This window comes from Monodon monoceros, unplaced genomic scaffold (assembly GCF_005190385.1).
Source record: "Monodon monoceros isolate NGI ecotype Baffin Bay Population unplaced genomic scaffold, NGI_Narwhal_1 Super_Scaffold_4, whole genome shotgun sequence".
Classification (NCBI taxonomy): domain Eukaryota; kingdom Metazoa; phylum Chordata; class Mammalia; order Artiodactyla; family Monodontidae; genus Monodon; species Monodon monoceros.
Genome location: NW_021703781.1, coordinates 37052439 through 37066445, shown reverse-complemented (window position 1 = coordinate 37066445; position 14007 = coordinate 37052439). Strand labels below are relative to the sequence as shown.

Below are 14007 nucleotides of genomic sequence, written 5' to 3'. Positions count from 1 at the left end.
AAATATCAGATCTATGTAATAAAATAAAACAATAGAAGAATAACAAATCTACAAGATCTCCCAACTCCCAGTGTGCTCCCAGCTATTCCACATGGCCTCTGACCCTTTATTTTAAGGAAAGAATGAAGAACTATGTGAGAGAAGGGAGAAAGACAAAAGGTCTGATGGCGTATCTACAATCACTGATGCACACAGTGTCACTTAGTATCGCATTAGGAGGGCCTAAGGAAAATGAAAGACTTGGTGAAGAGCAATACTCTCTTACCCAGTACTCTTGTGAAAATGGAAAGAAAAGGAAAGTAGCCAGATGGGAATGAGTCAATATTCAAAGAAAGGAGCAAAGAAGGCAAGATAAGAAGAGGAAGTCTAAAAAGGCAGGGGTAAGTAGCTTGGCGTGAATAATGAAAAGGTAAAACGAAGAATCAGAGGACAAAGATCAGGTAGCATGGGTACTGAGCCAACACATCTTAAAGTTCAGGATTTACACTAAAATCTAGGGATAAAAATTATTCAGAAGAAGAAGAGACATGATTAAAGGATTCAGGAGAAAAACACTGGTATATGGAGTCATAATTCTGAGCGTCTGTAAGATATCTGATACGCAGTTACACTCACTTGTAATCATTCAAGCAATATTCATCTTCAAGTTCCATGTTATTCCAAATTAAGTGCTGCTGACAGATGGGAATACCTTAGGGGAAGGTTATAAAAAAATTGGTTAAAAATTCAATAGTATCTTGGAAAGAGTATGATACAAATCAATTTTATCAAAGAAATAATAATAAATTAAACACAATTCTAAATTAAATGCTAGATGCTTAACTAAACTATACAGAATCATAGGTAAAAGGCGTAGCTAAAAGTAGATGTGATCCAATCCACTCACTAGAAAAGAACAGTATGTTTCAGTAACTCTCTGGCCTTGAAACAAAGTATAAAATTAGGCAGCCCTTTAAAAAGATACCTTGAAATGAGCCCTGAAGAGTTTAAGATCTAACACCTAGAAGACAGTTCTCAATACTGCAAAGTACAGCCTTCATTCAGTTATATTCAGCATTAAAAGTGTATTATGAGTGGAGGGTGAGCAAAATGGGTGAAAGGGGTTAAAAATGTACAAACTCCCAGCTATAAAATAAGCAAGTCATGGGGATATAATGTACAACATGGAGACTATAGTTAATAATATTGTGTTGTATATCTGAAAGTTGCTAAAAGAGTAGATCTTAAAAGTTTTCATCATAAGAAAACAAAATTTTGTAACTATGTATGGTGATGGATGTTGACTATTAACCAGACTTACTGCATTGATCATTTTGCAATACAGTAGTCCCTTGGTATACGAGGGGTATTGGTTCCAAGTCCCCTGCAAATACCAAAATCCACGGATGCTCAAGTACCTTATACAAAATGACATAGTATTTATTTGCACATAACCTATACTCACCCTCCTGTATACTTTAAATCATCTCTAGATTACTTGTAATACTTAATACAAAGTAAACACTATGTAAATATTTGCCAGCGCGATGTAAATTCAAGTTTTGCTTTTTGGAACTTTCTGGATTTTTTTTTCCCCCAATAATTTCGATCTACAGCTGGTTAAATCCTCAGATGCAGAACCAGAGGATACATAGGGCCAACTTTATATACAAATATCAAATCATTATGTTGTACCCCAGAACTAATACGTCAATTAAATCTAAATTTAAAAATATATGGAACATTTAATTTAGCTTATTTGCCCCTAAAATTTTGTAATCTAAAAGTCTGTTCCCAGAATAACATGTCCACAGGGAATAATGATTGTTTATACGTGAGTTTATTTAGTGATTCAGATAGCATCTTTCATATCTTCCAAATGGAAAGGTCAATAATCCTGAAACAGGGCACAGAATATAATTTCCCATAAAACATTAATATATTAGAAAATTCCTCCCACCCTAATGTTTGAATGTGATTATAGTCCATAACTGCATATTGACATACTTTTTTGCAGAGTCTGAACACAAAAGAATAATTCAATCTTTAATAAAAAGTATATTATGGGCAATTTTCAATACTGAAAATTATGGTCTACAAGACAGTTTCTTTGCATTTCTGTGATGTTAAAGGAATGTTAAGGCAGATTCCATACTGCAGCATAAACTTTTTTTTTTTTTTTTGCAAACCGCACATTTGAATGCCCAAAGACTACTAGCCAGAGAGTGAGCATGATCTATTCAATAGAACATTTAATGGCTACAGATACTGATGTTGATGAATATCTTTTTCAGGTATCCCACATACTGCCTTCTCAAATTACTTTTGCTTGTGATACTATAAAATAAGTTGACTAGAATAATAGCAGTAAGTGCTATATGTGTTAGCGTTTATTATTATAAGCCAGGCACTGTTATAAATGCTTGACATGTATTACCATAATTTAACTGCAACAACAGTAATCTTGTGAAGCAGGCATCACCATCATGCTTATTTCACAGATAAAACTGAAGCACTGAGAGATTACGTGACACCCAGAGAGTATGTGGATTAGAAATGTAAAGCCCCAGCAGGCTAACTCCAGAGACTGCACTCAACCTTTATGCTAATCAGTCTCTAGAAAATCAGTCTCCATAAAGCAAAAGTAGCTGTCTAGGTGTATGTTTAAGTAGTGTTGCCTGTTAGTAGACCTGAATGTCTACTAAACGTTCACCAAATGTTCCAAAAGATCATCATGGAATACAGCCCACATGGGCTGAGGAGGTGGATATACATATATCTCCCAAATGGGAACAGTTCACTTTTTTTGCTTCCAGTTAAAAAAGAATGCCAGTAAGGAAAGGCTTTTAACCTAGAAATTATTTCACATTAAAAGTATTTTAATATTAAAAAAATTTTAATACGCTCTGGTCATATTTTCAATCAAAATTACAGGATTTCACCAGGATAACTAAATAAAGCAATTTGGGTAGGTAATACCATTATTTACATTCAACCAACATTGTACAGTCTTACTGCATTAAAAAAAAAACCTTTAGAACTGGATTAAAGACAACATAACAACACTGCTGAGATTAACTCCTGTAATCACTTTTAATAGACTTAGCTATCAGTTAGCAGGCTAAAACAATAGACGGTTGACAGGCAAAACAGGGTGGCAAGAATCATCCAAGACTGAGCTGTGGTCCTGATGCCCACCTGAGTTGCTGGATGACCTTAAGGAAGTCATCACCTCTGTGAGCCTTAGCATCCTCACTTGCACAATAGAAAAGACTAGGGTTCTTTCTACCAAGAATACTTTTGGAATCTCAAATATACAAAGCAAATCAACTTTCCTTTAAGATAGGGTTGCCAGATTTAGCAAATAGAAATCTGGCAACCCTATTTAAGAATGGTCCTTTGCCTTTAAACCTCAATGCTTATTTCTTACAACTACAACCAGAAAAATTAATTCCTATTAAACAAACATGTCTTCCCAAAGGATATATTACATATATACAGATTTTTCTATTAAGTGTTTTTAAAACTTTTTAAAAATTCAAGTATTTATTATAAAAATAGCAACTTATGAAAAAAGACAACACAGAAATATACAAAAGAAAATTAAAACTACATGTAATCCTAAGTCCAGTAAAATCTATTTTCAATATTTGGGGTACACTTCCTTTAAAAACTTATTTTTTTAATAAAATGGGAACATACTTTAAGCTGTTTTATAAACTATTTCACTTAATATATTGTATACATCTTTCACATCAATAATGAAAATATACATTGTATGCAATGACTGAACGGTGCTCCAATATATGTTTCTGTCATAATTTATTTACCCAGTCCCCTACTAAGATATATTTTCAGCTATCCAATTTTTTACTACTACAAACAAAGCCGTGATAAGTGATATATGAGTGTACATGTATTTGCAAATATACGTGTGTGTGTGTGTGTGTGTGTGTGTGTGTGTGTGTGTGTGTTGTCTGTGTATCTTAGTCTGCCTGGGCTGCCGTAACAAAAACACCACAGACTGGGTGGCTTAAACAACAGAAATGTATTTTTTCACAGTTCTGGAGGCTGGGAAATCCAAGATCAAAGCACCAGTTTCATTCTGAGACCTCTTCTCTTAGCTTATAGATGACCAACATTTTCCTGTGTGCTCACATGATTTTTTCTTTATGAGTGTGCAGAGAAAAAAGAAGAATTCCCAGGTGTCTCTTCTTCAAAGGGCACTTACAACCTCATCTAACCCTAATAATGACTCAAACATGTTTCCTGTGTCTTTTTTTAGAATTTTCACACAGATACATGTATGTTTGAGACCATGTTCATATCTACATTTAGAAAATAAAACAGAATCGACAGGACTGATGGATAATTAAAGACAATGGTGGGCCATAGCTCCCATCTCCCAATATTTCCTCCCAAAACAATACGGAACAGTAAGAAGGGAAATGAATCTACACAGAAACTATGCCCTTAGCCCTCATAACTTGAAGACAGAGAATGTCTAAACTTCAAAAGAACTGGAAATAAAAAGGGGCAATTGCTCTATCCTAGCGTGGGAAATCTCATGCTCCTGTCCCTGCAGGGCTGATCAAGAAAAACTTTGGAGAAGTTTGGAGAGGGAAGGTAGTGCAGTATACAAGTTCAATATAAAACCATCACAAGGAAGAAGGCAATTCTAAGTCTCAAAAGTCTACAAAAAGGACTCAGACCAGAATACTGACTGCAAGTAATGGACTTTAAAGCCAAGCAATTTGAAGGAACTTCTGTAGGAGGCAAAAAGCAAAAGAGGAAGAGCATCCGTAGTAATTCAGTGTTCAGGGGGAAAAGGAACAAGGGGTAAAAACTTAAGAGTCCTGCAAGACAAAAGATAACAACAAAATTGGAGGAATCACGAGTGCCCCACTCCCCACCATCACCACAAAACAGACATAAAACATATGTGAAAATATCTGGACATTACTAAACTGGCATAGCACCATTAAACAGAATCCATAAAACACCCGAACACCACAAAAATCAACAGGAGGAAAAAAATAACAAACCCATAGAGAGTTAATAGCAAAAATTAAAAAACAAAATTCCACACCTATCAACCAAGGCAAATTTTACCCAGAAAAATAACCATGAAGCAAAAGAAAACTATAAGGTCACACCCTAAACAGAGTTAAACATACTTAAGCATTTGAAGTATTCAACAGTCTGAATCAGAAATTAAAAAATTAAGAACAGAAAAAGTCCGAAAAGGTGGGGGGGGGGGATGAAAAAGACTGCTGACTGAACTCAGAAAAGAAATGGAGGAAAAAGACAAAATTACCACAAAAATAAAGAATAAACTGCAAGATACCAAGAGATAATATACTCAACCACACATTCAGTAAAGGACAAGCCAGGAAAATAAGCAAGAGTATGAAAATGACATAAAGAAAGAAGTAAGAAGGGTTAGAGTGAAAGTAGTGGAAATGGAAGACAGGCCAAGAATAATATTCATATTATCAAAGCCCCTAAAAAATGGAACAGAGCTAATACTTAGAAATATAATCCTGGAAAACTTCCAGAAATTGAAGACCTGAATCTATACATTGAAAGGACCTGCTAGGTACCTGGGAAAATTAACCCAGAACTATTGTGCCCAAGACATATCTGAGTAATAAAACTATTTTATTTCAATGACAAAGATAAAATCCCCAACAGTTAACCTGAAAAAAAAAATCAAATAACTTGTAAGGCAAAATAATTAGACCAGACTCAACAACAAGAAAGCAATCTGATTTTTAAATGTCTTTTGAATAGACATTTCCCCAAAGAAGACATACAGATGACCAATAAGAATATGAAAAGATGGCCAACATCACTAATCATCAGCGAAATGCAAATCAAAACCACCGTAAGATACCACACCCAAGAGGCTGTCCACTATCAAGCTCAGAAAGTAACAAGTGTTGGTGAGGATGCAGAGCAACTGGAACGCTGTGCCCTATTGGTGGGAATATAAAACTGTGCAGCCAAAATGGAAAACAGCATGAAGTCTCCTCAAAACATTAAAAATACTATTACCATATGATCCAGTAATTCTACTTCTGGGTGTTTATTCAAAAGAAATCAGGATCTGGAAGAGATAGCTGCATGTTCATGTTCATTACAGCTTTATTCATAACAGCCAAGAAATGGAAGTAACCTAAAATATTTATTGACAGATGAATGGATAAAGAAAATGTGTCATAAACATATAATGGAGTATTATTCAACCTTAAAAAAGAAGGAAATCCTGCCACACGCTACAACATGAATGAACCTTGAAGACACTGTGCTAAGTGAAATAAACCAGAAAAGGAGAGAGTGTGGCGATCCTGATTACCAAAGTAGAATTCACAACCCAAAGCATCAAATGTGACAATGAGGGATATTTTTTAATGTTAAAGTTCATAATGAAGATGTAACAGTTATGGATATTCTTATGTATCAAATAACACAAGTAACCACCTTTATAAAACAAAAACTATAGAAGATGCAGAGGGACATAAAGAAAAACACAATAATAAGAGACGTTAATATACCTTTTAGTACAAGACAGATCAAGCATGAAAAAATACATAAAGATAAGCCAACTGAACAAAATAATCAGTGAGACATGTTTATTGTTCCTAGATGATAATAATACACATACTCAAGGGTCCACGGCACATACACAAAAACTGATCATATATTAGGTCAAAAAGAAAACAATGCTTTCCATAAAATGGAAATATTACAAACAACACTCTCTGCAATGCGATAAAACTAAAGACTACTAAAAAAACTAAAAAAAAGGCAATTAATAAATCAAAATCCTAGTTTTTAAAAAATGTTTGTTGACAAAGTAGACAAACTACAAGCTAAACGTATTAAAAGGAAAAAAAGGGAAGGGAATCACAAATATACAAAAATAAGAAATAGCAAGGGGATAACTTCCTAAGGAACAACAGATTAACAAAATTGATGCCATGAAAGTTAGAAAGCTTGAACAGATCAATTTCTGTAGAACAACTAGAGAATGCTGTTCAGGAATCCCCCCCCACACACACACACAATAAAAAGCACCAAGCCAAATGGATTTACAGGAATTTATGAAACCTTTAAAGGCAAAATAAACCCTATGATCTACATATTTTTCCAGAGCACTGAAAGGAATAAAAACATCCTAATTTCTTAAAATAAATGAAAATATGCTAATTTCTTTTAAGAAGTAAGGATAGGACTTCCCTGGTGGCGCAGTGGTTAAGAATCTGCCTGCCAACGCAGGGGACACAGGTTCGAGCCCTGGTCCGGGAAGATCCCACATGCCACAGAGCAACTAAGCCCGTGCACCACAACTACTGAGCCTGCACTCTAGAGCCCGCGTGCCACAACTACTGAAGCCCGCACACCTACAGCCCTTGCTCCGCAACAAGAGAAGCCACCGCAATGAGAAGCCCACGCACCGCAACGAGAGAAATCCTGCGCACAGCAAACGAAGACCCAATGCAGCCAAAAATAAGTAAATAAATTTTTTTTAAAAAGGACAGCATCAACTCCTAAACCTAATAAAGACATTACAAAAAACAAAAACTACAGACCAATATCATTCACTTAAACTGATATAAAAATCTAAATACAGGCAAACAGAATCCTCTAGTACACCAAGAAAAGAATTTGCTGTAACCAAGAGGAATGTATTCCAGGATTGTAGATTGGTTCAATACTAAGGAATCTATTATTAGTAGTATTTAGTAGTATTATTATCCAACACATTAACAGCTCTAAGGAAAAAAAAAATCTCCATAGGTGCTAAGAAAATCTTTGACAAAATTCAACATCCATTCATGATATTTTAAGTCTCAAGAAAATAGGAATTGAGAGATATTCTCTTAATATGTTAAAATACTACTAGTCTTAAAACACTATCTTATTTAATGAGGAAATACTAGAAACATTATCCAGTAAGATCAGGAACAAGGCAAGATGTCCACCAACACTGCCACTATTTGACATAGTAAGAGAGGTATTAGTCAATTTAATTAGACAAGAGAAATCAATTAAAGGCCAAAGAATGGTTAAAGAAATAGTGAAACTATCTCTGTTGCAGATGATATGACAAATATACCTGAAAAACCCTGGAGAATTTATGAGAAGACCAAAAGAAAGACAATTGAGTAAATTAGCAGTATATAAAATTAACATACAAATATCCATAGCCTTCAAATAAGTAAGCAATAAACCATTATAGGATATACCAGTAGAGAAAACTTCATTTATAATAACAATAAATATTTAAATATTATTAACTACTGTACTTAGAAATATACTTAACAAGAAAGGTGCAAACCTCTACAAAGAAAATTTTAAAACACTCCTAAAAGCTGTAAAAGTGGACAAACAAAACCAAAAAACAACTCTGTTTTTGGATAGAATGATTCAACCTTATAAGATGTTTGTTCTACTTATGTTAATTTATAAATTCAATGCAATCACTCTAAAAATACTAATCTTTTTAAAAGAGTGAGACAAGGCAATAAAGTTAAATCAAATATGCAAAAATAGCTAGAAAAACACCAAAAAAGAGAATTGATGAGTACTAGCCCTACCAGACATGAAAAACATACTATTAAAGCCTCTATAATTAAAAGTGTGATACTGACATATAAAAAGTCCAGAAATAGACAGATGATAAAGGTGGGATCTCAAACTACTGAGCCAAAAATGGACTTTAAAAATAAACAGTGCAGGAATAAATGGGTAGTCACTTGGGAAAAGATAAAATTAGATTCATACCTAGTGCCATACATAAGAATAAACTCCAAATGGATTAAAGATCTAAATGTGAAAAAATGAAGCTAAGTACTAAAAGAAAACATGGATGAATTCATCTTTAACTCTGGTGCAAAAAATGGCTTATTCTAACTATGACTCAAAATGCAGAGACAGTAAAATTGATAAATTTCCTTTTTAAAAAAATTTTTTTTACATGAGAAAAAAATTTTAATTGCATAAGAAAGAAACCACTATGGACAAAGTCAAAAGACAACCGGGAGAAAATACGTGTAACATATACCAGAGACAAAAGGCTAATGTCCCTAATGTATAATGACCTATTAAAAATTGAGACAAAGACCAAAAACCCAATAGAAAAATAAGCAAAAGACATGAACAAGCATTCCAAAAGAAAGATGGAAAAATAGCCCTTAAAAATAGCCTAAAAATGAATAAAATGTTCCAATTCGCTCATAATAAAACAGCAAATTAAAACAACACATTAGGACTTCCCTGGTGGCACAGTGGTTAAGAATCCTCCTGCCAATGCAGGGGACACGGGTTCAATCCCTGGTCCGGGACGATCCCACATGCTGCAAAGCAACTAAGCCTGTGCACCACAACTACTGAGCCTGTGCTCCAGAGCCTGCAAGCCACAACTACTGAGCCACGTGCCACAACTACTGAAGTCCTCACGCCTAGAGCCTGTGCTCCACAACAAGAGAAGCCACTGCAATGAGAAGCCCTCGCACCACATGGAAGAGTAGCCCCTGCTCGCTGCAGCTAGAGAAAGCCCGTGCACAGCAACGAAGACCCAATGCACCCAAATAAATACATTAAAAAAAATATATTATATTGGCAAAAATTTTAAAGTATTACAACACTTTTGTTGGGAGGTCATGGGTGTACATATGTTGCAGTGGGAATACGAACTAGTTCAACCATCTGAAGTGAAATTTGATGGTACCTAACAAAACTACATATGCACTTAAACCTTTTGGACCAGCAATCACAATTTTAGTACTCCACCTTGAAGATATGTCTACAACATACAAAAATATATATGCACAAGGTTATCCACTGTTGCACCATGTAAATATGCAAAATACTGGAAACAACCTAAGTGCCATATACAAAAAAGTGGTTGAATAAACTGATATATTTTTTTCACACAATGGAATACTATAAAACTGAAAAGAAAAACTATGAAAACTGCATGAGAAAGTTCTCTATGAATTGATTTAGAGTGACATCCAGGATATATTATTAAGTATAAAAAGCACAATACAAAAGACTATAGTACGCTACTATTCATATTAGAAACAAGAGGATATATGAAAATATACATGCATCTGCCCATTTGGGCAAAATAAAAACAGGGAGGATAAATCAGAAACTAATGAGGGTTTCCCTGGTGGCGCAGTGGTTAAGAATCCGCCTGCCAACGCAGGGGACACGGGTTCAAGCCCTGGTCTGGGAAGATCCCACATGCTGTGGAGCAAATAAACCTGTGGGCCACAATTACTGAGCCTGAGCTTTAGAGCCAGTCAGCCACAACTACTGAGCCCACGTGCCAAAACCACTGAAGCCCGTGTGCCTAGAGCCCATGCTCCACAACAAAGAGAAGCCACCACAATGAGAAGCCTGAGCACTGCAACAAAGAGTAGTCCCCACTCGCCGCAACTAGAGAAAGCCCACACGCAGCAACGAAGACCCAATGCAGCCAAAAATAAATAAATAATAAATAAATTTTTAAAAATTAACTAATGAGATTGGTTACCCAACAGGGGATGGGTTGGATGGTGTAGAAAGAATGTGGGAAAGGGAACAAGTAGTAGGAATGAAGGGTAGCAACTTCTAAAATGTTTATATAGCTCTGACATTGGGAATCACGTTGATGTTTCACATCAACTCACGTCCCCTACCACCAAATGAACAATTAAAATCATTCAGGATGTGGGGAAACTTCAAAATAGAATATAAAGACTAACACATGAATATAATTATATTACAAATGAAGGTGTGGGGAAGAAAAAACTAGGTAACTTTAGAAAACAGTATTTTGCCTATACGATAGGCAAAGAACAAAAAGAAATGCACACAAATATTATACTCTAGTTAGTAAATTTGTTTCTTAGAGATCCATGGGTTAGTGATTCTAAATTAATTTATGTATATAGTTTATGTATATGTATAAGTTTGAACAAATAAGTAGGTGTGCTATGGATAATGTGAACTAAGTTTCTCAGTGTGCGAGAAAATGGGAAAATAGGGAAAGGAAAAGGCTAAAATGAGCACTGTGATGATAAACTAGAATTGGAGATATCTGTTTGAATTCATGGTTTTTAACATATATCAATTTAGATAAATACAGAAGTGTGGGTATATGAGTGTAAATACACATATTCCCTATCTCTGCCCATTATGAAGCCTAGAAGCAATGACACCCCAATAGCAAGGAGTACACTTAGCACCTGGATCTTGGTTTCTAAATACCACGGCAATAAAAGTAACCTTAGAGAAACAGCTGATGTGAACGCTGTGGCAGGGAAAGTACAAGATGAACCTGGAATATCTTGTGGTGCCAGGGAAGGCAAGAATATGCCTAAAAAATGATGGTGGCATTTCAAAAGGAAATATGAACCAATTTGAAGGTACTCCTGATAGTCAAATTTGGGACAATCTCAGCAATACAACAGTAATAGATTATAACCCATAGAATAAATATTCATGAGTCCATTCTGATATAAATAATTAGGAAAAGTCCATTCTGATATAAATAATTAGGAAATATTCATGAGTCCATTCTGATATAAATAATTAGGAAAATAATTAGGATATAAATAATTAGAAATAAATGACAGTACTTCCTTATAGTAAAATGCCAATAAATGCAGACAGAATATAAAAGAAACAGAAAAATCATCATTGATCAAATACTATGGTAACAACTGTTACTGACAAGCCTATCAACGGGTGCTAAAATTACTGACCAAAATGATAAGAAAAAATAGGATGTTTGCATAGTGTCAAGGTAGCTCCTCACATCACAAGATATTAATTACAAAGATAAAAATAGTAACTTTACAGTGTAGAAATCTGGCTGATACCAACTTAGTCATGCAGTCAAAGTCACCAATTAATTCCATTTTCTAAAACCAATGGCCAATTCTCAATTCTTTTCCTACGCAGCCTATCCAGCATCTGATCACTTCCTCCTCCTGGAATACATTTTATTCACAAGATGACTAACACATTCTCTTGGTTTTGTTATTACCTCTTTGGCCACTCCCCCTAAACCTCCTTGGCTGGTCAGTCTCAACTTCCTGGCCTCTTAATTTTGGAGCACCCTTGGATCTCTTCTCTCCAAACCTGGTTCTGCTCCAGAAGTACCCATCACAATTAACAGCAACTCCATTCATCCAAGTTGCTCAGGTCAAATACCAAGGAGTTACCCCCAACACCTCTCTTTCAATCTGTCAGCAAGTCTTGCTGGCTCTATGATATCCAAACATCCAAACAGAAATATTTTCTTTCCAACTACCATTCTATAGTCCAACACAGCACATTTCTCACCTGTGTTTGTGTAACAGCCTCTACCTCTGCTTCCCCTTTCTCTCTCTGACTATCCTCAGCACACCAGCAAGAATGACCCTCTTAAAATATAGTCAAAACTTCTGATCTCCAGGTAAGCATGTAAGGAGCTTAGAAGTCACCACTGAATCCTAACAAGTAAAACCTGAACAAACTAAAAAGTCAACAACTCTTCTTGAATCCATCAAAGAAATGAGGTCACAGGGCAAATCACTACCCCCAATATTGGAGAGACAGACAAGTGAATATAGAAAATCACAACAAACCAGAGCAGAAACCTCTACCTGGAACCAGTGGGTAGGAAAACCTAACCTATAATTGACGAACTACAGGAGTCTCAGTATGGACAAATCTGAGAGCTAAAAATTCCAGGGAACCTACTCATAGGGCCCCCCACACACACTTTGTGAATTTTACCTCCAGGAGCTTGCCCACCTTCTCACAGTGAATATCAGAGAAAACCCCCCTAGTGTTTCCAGCAGAGGGAGGGGAGGAAGTAACTAGTTTGAAATATACTAGAGCATTCTGTTCTTAACAAGGCCTGCCCTCAAGAGAAACTATTTTACCAGCACCTAGTCTGCTGGGGTTTTATCAGAGCCTAGCTCACCTGAGGGAAAGGAAATATCTAAGTCCAATCCACTCTAGCCACATGAGGGAAGGGAAATACTCAACTCCCGCTAATTCTAGCATTCCACATGGAGAAAGGGTAATATGCAATACTTAACTTCAGCTCTCTCCAGCCATCCTGTGCTACCTAAGAGTAAGGAAAGGGGAGGGAAAGGATGAGAAGCACTGATGAAGTTCTCAGACCAGGGACACAGGCTCAATAGAAGACTGAGAGCTCACCTAATTTTCAGACTGTAGAAAGCTTCCCCATCCTCCACCTTACGCTACACCTCATCACCACATTACTAAAGGCCTAGTAACAGCAGTTCCCTTTACCAAGTACATCATGTCTGCCTATCAAGAAAGAATAACAAGGCATACTACGAGGCAAAAAACAGTTTGAAGAGACAGAGCAAGCATCAGAACCAGACTCATATAGGGCAGCAAAGTTGGAATTACCAGACCAGGAATGTAAAACAACTAATCTATGATTAGTCGATTAATATGCTAAGGGCTCTAATGGATAAAGGAGACAGCATGCAAGAACAGATGGGCAATGTAAGCAGAGAGATGGAATTCTAAGAAAGAAGTAAAAGGAAATGCTAGAGAGATTAATAATACTGTAACAGAAAGGAAGAATGTCTTTAGTGGGCTCATTAGTAGGCTGAACACAGCTAAGAAAAGAATCTCTGAGCTTCAGTATAGTAAAGGAATACTATGAACAATCCTATGCCCACAAATTTGATAATCTAGATGAAATGAACCAATTCCTTAAAGACACAAGCTGCCAAAACTCACACAAGAAACAGACAATCTGAATAGGGTTTTATCTATTAAAGAAATTGAATCAATAATTTATAACCTTCCAAAACAAAAAGCACTGTGGCCAAATTGTTTCACTGGGGAATTCTACCAAATATTTAAGAAAGAAATTACACCAATTTTCTATAATTGATTCCTGAAGACAAAAGCAGAGGAATACTTCCTAACTCATTCTGTGAGGCCAACATTACCCTAATACCAAAACCAGACAAAGACACTACAAGAAAACTACAGACC

General features: G+C 35.8%; 1 protein-coding gene across 1 annotated transcript in view; it reads right to left on the bottom strand.

Annotated features, from left to right (window-relative positions):
- The window catches only part of ZFAND4 (zinc finger AN1-type containing 4), a 57538-nt gene that overhangs the window by 31840 nt on the left and 11691 nt on the right, over nucleotides 1-14007 (bottom strand). The window contains exon 2 of the mRNA XM_029244655.1: nucleotides 616-691. Coding sequence (XP_029100488.1) covers nucleotides 616-691 — 76 coding nt within the window. The remainder of the gene's footprint in view (nucleotides 1-615; nucleotides 692-14007) is intronic.